We start from the raw sequence: 11,778 nt of genomic DNA on the forward strand, positions 1-11,778 counted from the left end.
CTGTTGGTGTACACTGTACACCAATTGAGTCCACGTACGAAACAAAAGAATTATACATAAAATAAAAATAAAATTGTGATTAATTTTATCAATTACATTATTTATAAAGGAATGGAAGTAATGAACAAAAGAGATAAAATATTTATATAATTCATGTGAATGCATCAAACACAATAAGTTGTATTATTAAATAAATATAAGTTTATTTAAATGTAACAAATTTATGAACTTATTTTTCTTGCTCTTTTCTTTTTCTAACATTATATTTGTGCAATTAGCTTCTCTTACCAAAATATCAAATTGAAAAATGAAATGTTATTTGTTGATGAACTTTATTTCGGTACATATATATCATCAATAAAAAAACAACTATATATGTACCAAAAAAAGAAGGTTCAATGTCGAATATCTTTTGATTAAAGATTAAAAAATACTTACCACTCTATTACGATCTTTAGGGGTTGTTTGGTGTGAGGAATAAGAATATATAGTCCTGGGATAAAAAAAATAGTACTGAGATAAAAGTTTGGTGTCTTGTTTGGTTGATATATTTGAAATAACTTATTCCACCATTTATATCATAGTGATGGAATAAATTATTTCACATAGAGGGTGAGATAAGTTATTTCAGAATAACTAATCTCAAAATAATTAATCATAAGATAACTAGTTTTCAACCAAACGACCCCTTATTCATACTTATGAATTCTTTTCTACTACTATTATTATGTTCAAAGATATAGTAGGAGTAGTAGAGTAGATCTTAGTAGTTGTAGTACTTTATTACTAGTATGTATATGTATAATATACTCCCTCCGTCCCTATTTACTTGTCCATATTTCCTTTTTTGGTTGTCCCTATTTAGTTGTCCATTTTGACAAATCAAGAAAGGACAACAGTTTTTTTTCTATTATACCCTTATTTACACTTCTTGAAAATTGTAAAAGTGTATGTTGTTCCCTCCAATTTATTTCACTTTAATTCAAATAAGTGGTTGTAATTTTGAAGTGAAAAGTTGTCATAAGGGTAAAATTGTAACTTCACTGTGCTAATCATTGTTGCCTTAATCTGTGTGCCATTTCTAAAGTGGACAACTAAAAAGGGACGGAGGGAGTATGTATTATTAAATGAATTTTGCAATAGGTAGAGTAGTGGGGCAAAGAGTCAAACAAGAAGAAAAGCAAAGGAAGATCCAAAGAGGGGAAAAAGCATAGAGATGATGATGCCGTTGAAAGCAAAATGTCAAACACTAGCTTGCCTTTTGGGGACTGACACCCTCCTGCCTCGACCTTAGCAATTCTTTTGACATGTCCTCTCAATTACCTGCCCTCTTTGAACCTATCTCATCCTTCTATTCACACACCTTATTTTTTCTATTTGATGTTCGGTATTTTTATTAAATTTTGATTATATTTAGATTTATATTTTTTATTTTTTTTTTATTTAGTGTCTGATATTTACGTTGAAACTTGATTAAATTTAAAATTTCACATTGAAGGTAAACGCTCCTTAACAAAAATGATTCTGTATTCAAGGGATTCAAATTCGAGACCTCTTGATTAAAAATGAAGGAGTATTAATTACTCCACTACAACACTTGTTGGTTATTTGGATTTATGTTATGTAGTATTCGTTCGACGAAAAAATGCTTTTTATTACAGATTTTTGGAATAGCCAATTCAGTGCACCACAATCCACATTCTTTAATAGTACTTTGTTTTTCAATTTTTTCCCTACAAGTCCACATTTTCCTTTAGACGAGTATTCTTATTATTATTTTCATTTGAAAAAACAGAAAAGTTAATTTTTGATAGATCCTGAATTTTAAATAATTTGAAAAACATATAATAGAAGTGAAAACTGAAAAGCTTTAACAAAATACTAGTAGTATATTGAAACATTAACAAAAATGGAACTATCACAAAATAATAATTCAAATATAAGAAACAAGGATAATAACACAAATTAAAGGATAAAAATTACTTTGTTGACAATAGCATGCCTCTATAATGATTGTTTTTTTTAATAATAAATGCGTGTTCTTTTTGTTAACATAAAAAATATATTAAAAATGTCCTCTTTATTTTTTTATATTCATATATTTTGTTCTTAATATTATCAAATTATACAAAAAAAAAAGCTATTAACCTTGATCATATCATTTACATTTTTATTTACACGTAAAAATAGTGAAAATAGAAAAAATAAATAAACAAGAAACACAACAACGATTAAATAAATAATGAAGAAGGAATATTAATCTTTTTTTTAAGTCAGCGTTGACTAAATTTTGTTTCTCTTTTGAAATTTTTTCTCAATTTATTATCTTTTGACTCTGGATTCCTAATTATATGTAGTTTTTCCCTCAAAATATTTCCAGATTTTTTGTTTTTATTTTTTCAGAAGCTGCGAATTCTTTAAATTTCATTTTTAGGTTTAGTCTTTTTCCTTTCTTTTTGAGAATGTTATTTTAATTTGTTTATTATATATATTTTAAAAATAGTATTTGCTTCTTCTTTCAAGATTTGTTTTTATTTTTCACAAGTTACGATATTTTTGTCCTAATTGGGTGTAAACTAAGTTTTATTTTTGAGAATATTATTTTTATTTTGTTATTAAATGAATAAATAAGATAGGTTTTTTCCTTTTTAAATTGAAACTGTCATATGTAATGAACAGTGAGTGTACCTCCTTTATTTTGATTTTTTCTGATAAATTTAATATAACCAAATTATTCTATATATTTTTAGTATAAAGATTATAAGACAGCTTCACCCACTGGTTTTATCGTCCTGTCGACAATTCCATAGAAAGCAATGCTGAGAGTATCCGATCCCCAACGACCTTTTTGGCTATCTTATCTCGAGCTGTGAGCTATCATAGGAACCACCATATTTACACCTACTCGCAAAAAATCTAGTCGTTTGGTGTTGGTGTGAATAATTAGTATCGGAATAAAAGTTATCATTCATCGTATAGTAATCTCGGGATAACTTATCCCAGAAAATTAAGTAAATGATAAAAATATCCCTTTAAATCCTTTTTATACATCACTTTTCATATTCATGAAGAGAGTTTTTGTAAACAAAAATTATGCATTGCATATTATTTTGAATACAACAGATCAAACACTCAACAAAACTAATTCAATCATAGCTTGAATTCAAACCAAACAATTCCTTAGTATTTTCCACATTTTTTAAAGTTATATTTATATTTAAACACAACTTCAATATTGCAAAAATAATAATATATTTTTAATTATTTTCTTCAAATTTTACATTTTTTTTATGTCGAAACGCATACTTATTTTAAATCAAATCTAAGGGATCATTTGATTGTGAAGAAGTTATCCCGAAATAAATTATTTCAATACAAGTTATTTTATTATACATATGGACTAAATTATTTCATCACTACAATATAAATAATCTAAAGATTACTTAAACTTTCAATCAAATGTACGATAAAATAATCTTAAATTTTAGGGAAAAAGACAAATATATCATCAAACTATCGTAAATGCTATGCAAATACCCTCCGTCATACTTTTGAGACATTGGTGCCCCTACCGTCCAAAAACTAAAGCATATATACCCTTTATACTAACGGATATACACGTGTCATAATCTTATTCACCCACCCAACATTTATTAAATATCAGATTAACGGATAAGATTGTGCCACGTGTTCCTATTTAGTCTTCCGTTAGAGTGAATGGCATATATGCTCTAATTTTTTAACGACAGAAACACCAATTTTTCAAAAAATATGACGGAGAATATCTGAATATCATTTATGATAATTCAGATATATATTTATCCTTTTTCCCTATATTTTATCCCAAATTTACTATTCTATATATCTTACAATGACTCTAAAGTTAAAAAAATTCATGTGGACCGGACATGTAAGTTGATGAAGAAGTAATAAGTAGCTAAAGTCAAACGGACGAAGACGACTCACTAATCGAGATGAGAAAGAAAGCAAATAAGAAGAAAACAAAAGTTTCCATCATTTAAGCCAACACCTTCCCTTAACTTGCCAGAGAAAGGTACCTATCTCCACTGAACCACTGCTCAGAAAAACTTGAAAACCCCTCGTGGACCCAACACTTTCTATCAACTCTCTTCATTCCATAACTATAAAATATTTTTTTTTAAAAAACTATACTATACTATGTTCACAATATCAACATTGCAATATACATAGAAAAATCTAGTGTCATAGCACTAATAGCCGCAATAATAATTGAAAAGCAATGTTGGGGAAAAAGAGGAAAAGATAGCTTCATGGATTACAATTTTTTTTTTAATATGATATGATTAATAAGTTTTCAACAACTTCGGTACTTTATGTCGTCAATAAATTCCATTTTTCCTAGCCTCTTTCTCATTGGCAATACTGAAATTGCATATAAATCCAAAATGCAACCAGTCAAGTGTTTATAAACAAGTATAGTAGAGTTGCCCTAGGTGAAGGACGTGTTGTGTTGCATTATGGTCTTTGATTGAGAAAAATTAAACCACAGAATCCCAATGCTTGCTGTCTAAATCCTTTCACCGCTATATGTTTGGATTCTGGTAACTGATTTTATTAACCCGGATCCCTCTCACAGTATATGATGGAGATGAAACATTTAATAGAGTTTGAGAATTTATTTCATATATCATGGCGAAGGCTTTACCTGTGAGTGGTGAGAACTGCACCGGTGTAAACGTCGTCGGTGATAGTAGTGGTGAGAAGCTGCAGGCTACTACAAGCAAGGAACTTTTTCACTGTGAAAACGGAAAAATGGTTAGGAAGAGAGCGGCGTCTGACATGGAGATCCAGACCGGCGCCGGTGAAGAGCATAGATATCTACGCCGGCCTGCTATAATAGGCGGGTCTCACTCTCAGGTTGGTGATTTAAGGGTTTGTGGCAATAGTAATTTTGGTCATGGTATGAACAGTAATACGACGACGACCCAGGTTTCTAACTACTCCACTATGCAAATGTTACCTTCTTCCACGAACTTGTGCGGTGTGACGTCAAGAGGAGGGCCTGGGATTGATACTGGATTTTCTAATTCAACCCCAAACCTAACTTACACAGACGCCATAACATCGCATCATCAGCCACAACAAGGTACTCAAACCCAGAACAACAACAGCAACAATCAATCTCCATCTGTTTGTGTTTTCTCCGGTTTGCCCCTTTTTCCTCCGGATAGAAACCGACAAAACAGCGGTTTACTACTGCAGCAACCTCCTGCTGCTGCAGCAGCTGTTGTATCTTCACCTCTTACAACTGGAAGAATCGATTCCATGGAGGATAGCACGTCGGCAACGGCATGGATTGACAGTATTATAAAGGATTTAATCAACAGCTCCGCTCAAGTATCGGTGCCCCAACTCATACAGAATGTAAGGGAGATAATCCACCCTTGCAATCCGTATCTCGCATCCCTGCTGGAGTACCGGCTTTGCTCTCTCACTAGTAACAATAATGGTGGTGCTGATCAAAATGACCCCATGGAGTGCTGGAGGAGAAAAGAATCGCTGCCGCCACAGCTCGCTGGTTTACAACAGTCCCAAAATAATGCCAATTTATTGCAGCACAATATTTTATCCCTTCCTGATTCCTCAAATAATCAATACTTAAACTGGGAAATATCCAACGCTCCGGTGGCGCCTTCTCTGAACCAGCACCAGCAGCTTGGCGGCAATAATCCTACTGCAACAGATCTTTCATTTGTTACACTTTCTCCTCAAGTGCAGCAACAGCAACAACAAGAATCTCCTCATTCTCGTTCTCATTCTCAGCAACAGGCAGCAGTAGACTTAGAGCAACAACAGAAGCAGCAGCAATCTTCTAATTCTCTATCTCCAACGTCGGTAGCTGACAATAGTGCCAAAACAAAAACTTCAACACCAGCTCCACCAGTCCCGATCACCACATACCGAGAAAAAAAGGAAGAAGAGCGACAACAGAAGAGGGATGAAGAAGGATTACACCTTCTGACCTTGCTATTGCAATGTGCAGAAGCCGTATCCGCTGATAATTTAGAAGAGGCAAATAAAATGCTATTGGAAGTATCCGAACTCTCCACACCGTTTGGCACATCTGCACAGCGTGTTGCTGCATATTTCTCAGAGGCCATGTCAGCAAGGCTGTTGAATTCATGCTTAGGAATATATGCAGCCCTACCAATGACCAGCGTCCCCATGCTTTACACACAGAAAATGGCATCCGCTTTCCAGGTGTTTAACGGAATCAGCCCCTTCATTAAATTCTCACATTTCACCGCCAATCAAGCTATACAAGAAGCTTTTGAGAGAGAAGACCGGGTACACATAATCGACCTTGATATAATGCAAGGTCTTCAATGGCCTGGTCTTTTCCACATCTTGGCTTCTAGGCCTGGTGGACCTCCTTTTGTTCGGCTCACCGGGCTTGGAACATCCATGGATGCTCTTGAAGCAACCGGCAAACGACTATCCGATTTTGCTGAGAGATTAGGCCTTCCTTTCGAGTTTTTACCAGTTGCTGATAAAGTTGGAAACTTAGACCCTGAGAAATTGAATGTGAGCAAGAGAGAAGCTGTAGCGGTTCATTGGTTGCAACATTCCCTTTACGATGTTACTGGCAGCGACTCTAATACACTCTCCCTCTTGCAAAGGTACACAATTTCTATGTTTGGAATTTTTTTTTTGAATTCAAATTTTATTTTTTTTAGTAGTACTTTATAAATATACTTTTGTAGCTCCAAAAAAAATGGCTTTTAACATATTTGAAATCACCAAATTCAAAAATACTGTTGCTGCTATTTTCCATGCGTTTTCATTCCATGTCGTCTAGTCAAATACGTATACCTTCAGTTATCACTTTCCATGACTAACTATCTGCACTTGAAATTAAAGAACCAACATGCAGCTTTAACGTAAGGAAAAAAGAATCTCTTCATGATATGAATATTGTGTTGTAGATGATACAATTGCTAATAACAATATTGTAAAAAAAAATGTGATATATATTTAATTAATTACAAATAAAATGATTCGTACTAGTATAGATATTTATTTTTCCTTTATTACACGGCGCTTCTCTTTGACCAGCGGTGATTCTCTTTTTCAGTAAACCTGAAAAAAGGAGGAGAAAAAGGCCAATCACTTTTTGAAGCAAAAGCCGTCTTCTCTTTGAATTACTGAGTCCTTCCTGCCTAATTAATTTTCCGTGAATTCTCTTCTTTTTAAAAAAGAAGTTCAAATATGTCAAATTTCTGGGGAGCACGCCCCAAAAGGATAGAAAGGCTAGAGAGAAAAACTAGTTACCACTTGGTGTGAATTTTGTAAGATAAAAGTAAATAATGTTGAAGGGTGAAATAAGAAGAAAAGAAAATTCTCTTGATATACTTAATACCCATAATATCATAGTATTAGTTAATGTCTAATATTTTTTCGGTTCATTTTTATTTTCCTTCATGTTTTATTATTAGCATTATTTATTCTCCTAAATAATTTTTTTCAAAACCTAATACTTCCTTCCTCTTTTATTAGTTGATCACTTTTCATTTTACATGATAACTAAAAATCATAATTAAAATGGTTAATTTTACTAATTTATCTTTTATCTATGTTGATGAACATCAAGATAGTATATGAAAAATACGTTTAATAGTATAGGAATAGATATAATTGAAATAGAAGAAAGTAACTTGTGAACTCTAGGAAAAATAAAATTTTGAAACTTACAAAATTTTTTAGGATTCCATATTACCTATAGAGATAAAATGAGAATTTTAATTAAGTTATTTGATTTAGTAAGTGGATAAATAATTTGGGACATATTTTTAATAAGGTGATCAGTTAATATAGAAATAAATATCAATTAGTATGATATCATAGTAAAATATCCCTACAATCAGTATTTTTTAAGAGGTGTCCAAAATTCAAAATGGACAAGTATTAGTGAATAGAGAAATATGAAGTATTTGTTGTAATTTTACCACATCACTTGTACTCTACATCCTACCACTGTATCTGTATGTAAGTTTGATTAATTTGCTTTACTTCAGGTTGGCTCCGAAGGTGGTGACGGTTGTGGAGCAGGATCTGAGCCACGCGGGTTCATTCCTAGGGAGGTTTGTAGAGGCAATACATTACTACTCAGCTCTATTTGACTCACTGGGCGCGTGCTACGGGGAGGAGAGTGAAGAAAGGCATGTGGTGGAGCAACAACTATTGTCTAAGGAGATACGTAATGTACTAGCCGTAGGAGGTCCATCAAGGAGCGGGGACGCGAAATTCAACAACTGGAGAGAGAAGCTTCAACAGTCTGGATTTAGATGCTTGTCTCTTGCAGGTAATGCTGCTGCACAAGCTACTCTTTTACTCGGAATGTTCCCGTCTCATGGATACACTTTGGTTGAGGATAATGGAACTCTTAAGCTTGGATGGAAAGATCTTTGCTTGTTTACTGCTTCTGCATGGAGGCCTAATTCATTGCATGCTGCACCAGGTTCTCGTCACTTCTCTCGTCCTAATATGGATTAGAAGGTCTGTATGCAGTCAAGTCAGTAAATTTTGAATATTGAATGATTAAAAAAAATGGAATGCGCGGTCCGAAAATGCGTCTGATATCTTTCTTCCCTTCATTTGGTAATGTTGTTTACACGATCATCTTTTCTTGTCATGTATGTATACATCGCAAAGGTGGTTTTGTTAACTCCCTTTTCTTTAGCTAGTCATTTATTTTTGTTGCTTCTTTTTCTCTAATTTATTCTTCAATGCATCTGATAATGTTGTCCCATTCTATTTATATGGCTCATTGAAACATCAAAAAAAATTTATGAGAATTCTTGAATAGTTCAACATGTCTGAAGCATATAAAGGCTCTCGGAGTACTTGTTCAATAAATCTTTATGAAAATTGAAACAATCAGGATGAATGTGGTACCATCTTTTTAAAGAAAATTTGCTAAAGGATTGTTACAAAAATTATCCGATTTATCGCACTTTTATAAGGAAGCTTGAAGCTAAATTCGTCATAATAACTGTAAGAACTTCCAAAGGCAATATAATATTTTTAAAAATAAATTGAAATAAAGGATTTTGAGAAGATAAAATTTTATCTTGGATTATAAATTGAGCATTTGATAAATGAAATATTTATACATTGAAAAGATTCTAAAACGATGTTTACCTGAATGAACTATGTTGAGCACCTAATGGTTATAAGAATGCTTGACATAATGAGAAGATCTCCTTAGTAATGACTAATGAGACTCCATATCTTGTGCAATTGGAACATTAATGTACTTGTTAATAATGCCATATCAGATGGAATTTTTGCAGTAATAGATTATTTGGTAGTTGGTTAGAGTTATATATGTATTAATAATGTACTTTAGGAATGAATTACGAGTGAATCGATGTATTATTTTATGTGTATATTACTTATGGATGAATTAATTATTCATTTACTAGTTATTTCATATTATATCTTATATATACATAAATCTTACATATAATACATGTAGATTTCTTCATTATGTATATATGTATTAGTTATACAGGTTCTTGCATTGTCAATCAAATGCTATATTAATTTTATACACAAATAACTTATTTTCTATTGGAAAAATTACGCGGTTAAGCAAATTTATACTACTTAATTACTCATCATAGCTATAGTTTGCTATAATTACCACTCGCGACTAACATTATACATTAATTACGCGGATTGACTTCGAGTTTGTATAATTAACCACGTTTGTATATGTATAATTTGCCAGAATATACAAATACATAAGTATAATATACAATTATCTAACCGATATACATATACAATTCATCTCTCTCCCACTCTCTACCCTCTCTCGCTCGCCTCTCTCCTCCCTCTCCCAATCTCGCTCGCCTCTCTCTTATCTCTCCCAATCTCGCTTGCCATATATACAAATGCATATGTATAATATACAATTATCTAATCGATATACATATACAATTCACCTCTCTTCACTCTCTGCCCTCTCTCGCTCGCTGTAACACCTCGCTAATTGAAAGAACTAGAAAGAGCTAGAATTATAAAGAGTCATTTTCGGAAAGAATGAAAATTTGGAAATTTGACAAAATTAAGTTAAGTTTGAGTTTTGGGTCAACTTCAAACGACCATAACTCCTAGCTCAGGATGGGTTAGGTGTGCTACAAGATACCGTAGGAAAAATCTTTGAATTATCTTTCCAACGCCGCCAAGTTTTCTTAATTCCAAGTTAGTATGAATGAGATATGCCCATTCGAAGTTGGGCTGTCTAGATAAGGAAAGTCAAAATCGGATTTTGGAAGGGTATTTTGGTCTTTTTCTTACCCAATTGTTTTATTTCGTTTTTAGCAGTTTAATTGGGGTCTAAACTGAACTTGGTTAGTTTACGCTTTTGAAAACTAAGTTAGGGTTTTGAGAGAAGAGAAAAGAAGAGGAGAAGAAGCAAGGAAATTGCCAAATCTCGAAGCTAAGAAATGTGGTTTTCGTCAAGGGGTAATCCCTACGAGGTATGTGAGATCACATAGCGTTGAGTTAGTTCACTCACGCTCCAATCATGATTCAATTCAGCGAAGTTGTGTTGTTTTGAAAGCAAATATTATGAGTTCTTGATAATAATTCGTTTGAAATCTTATGGGTTATTGTTGTTGAAGTTTCTTGAGATTGATTCATGAATTTAGGTGTGATTTCGAGTAGAATCTTTCATATATTGAGAGGATATGGTCGATTCTAAGTGTTTGGGGAAAAAACCAATTGAATTTAAAGGGTTTAGAGTTGAAAAACGAAAAATAAATTTCATCAAAAATCTGGGGAAGGGGTTGGGGTGTCGCACCTCTCAGCGCGCCCCAAAAGTAGTCTCTGAAATTTGACCTCTGGGGCGCCGCGCTAGCCAGAGCGCCCCAAGTCAGCCTCTAAAATTTCAGGGCTGGCGACCGCGCCTCTCAAAGCGCCAGGAACGCCAGTTCTTCCACCTTTTTCCACTTCTTTCCGTATTAGTTCCCTAGCAATGTACCTATGTTTTCTAGTTGATTTCTACACTCTAAGGTACATCTAAACATCATGAAATCATCCATAAACATGAGATCATGAACCTTGAATCCATAATTCAATTCAAGGAAAGTTAAGAGTCAAGTTAAGAAGTTAAGAGTTGAGTCAAGAGAAGTTCATAGAGTCTTCCAAAAGTTACAAACGTTTTAACTTTGTTTTAAAACTTAAGTTTTGAATTGAGTAAAGAGTAAAAGTAAAGTTCATTTCTTCAAAAATTATACGGGAACTAAGTATTTCCAAGAGTTAAAATGTTTTCACATTTGAACAAGAAAGGAAACATCGATTTCTAAGAGAGTCTTTGAGCTAGTTTTTGAGTAATTATCTCAAATAACATAAAGAGTTTTGTTTTAAAACATATGAGCTGAGTATATTTTGGGAGTAGTATTGAGCACCGATATGGGGACGCGAGTTCATAATAACTCAAGTCTCTATAAACAATGTAGTCATCATGGATAGAAATGATTATACTTTTTAGATGATTCCTTAGTGTTTTTTAGCATAGACAAGTGAATCCGCTTAGTTGAGACGTTCTATATGACGGCAAAGTATATGACAATTCTGACAGCGTGAGCGAGATATTGTATCATCACTTAGGCTCATAGTGGTGGTTGTCGGTTAGAGAAACTCCCACAATATTATATTACTTTATATGTAAACTGAGTTGTTATTGCATTTCTTTAACAAATTGTTTTGCTATCTAGGGGTGTGCAAAAA

The 11,778-nt window shown here is 33.1% G+C and overlaps 1 protein-coding gene across 1 annotated transcript; it reads left to right on the forward strand.

Annotated features, from left to right (window-relative positions):
* The first annotated feature begins 4,245 nt into the window (after window positions 1-4,245).
* On the forward strand, window positions 4,246-8,741 carry LOC125839977 (protein SCARECROW). Its single transcript, XM_049518939.1, has 2 exons — window positions 4,246-6,662; window positions 8,058-8,741. Exons 1-2 carry the CDS (start codon window positions 4,672-4,674, stop codon window positions 8,533-8,535), a joined length of 2,469 nt encoding a protein of 822 aa, XP_049374896.1. The 5' UTR covers window positions 4,246-4,671; the 3' UTR covers window positions 8,536-8,741.
* The last annotated feature ends 3,037 nt before the right edge of the window (window positions 8,742-11,778 follow it).

This window comes from Solanum verrucosum, unplaced genomic scaffold (genome assembly GCF_900185275.1).
Source record: "Solanum verrucosum unplaced genomic scaffold, falcon-dt-bn FXZP01000177.1, whole genome shotgun sequence".
In the NCBI taxonomy this organism is placed as follows: Eukaryota; Viridiplantae; Streptophyta; class Magnoliopsida; order Solanales; family Solanaceae; genus Solanum; species Solanum verrucosum.

Bases quoted from the DNA above. Each gene is read 5' to 3' on its own strand.
- LOC125839977 (XM_049518939.1), top strand. From the start codon at position 4,672: ATGGCGAAGGCTTTACCTGTGAGTGGTGAGAACTGCACCGGTGTAAAC. The intron at 6,663-8,057 runs GTACACAATTTC...GCTTTACTTCAG, and splicing joins ACACTCTCCCTCTTGCAAAG to GTTGGCTCCGAAGGTGGTGA.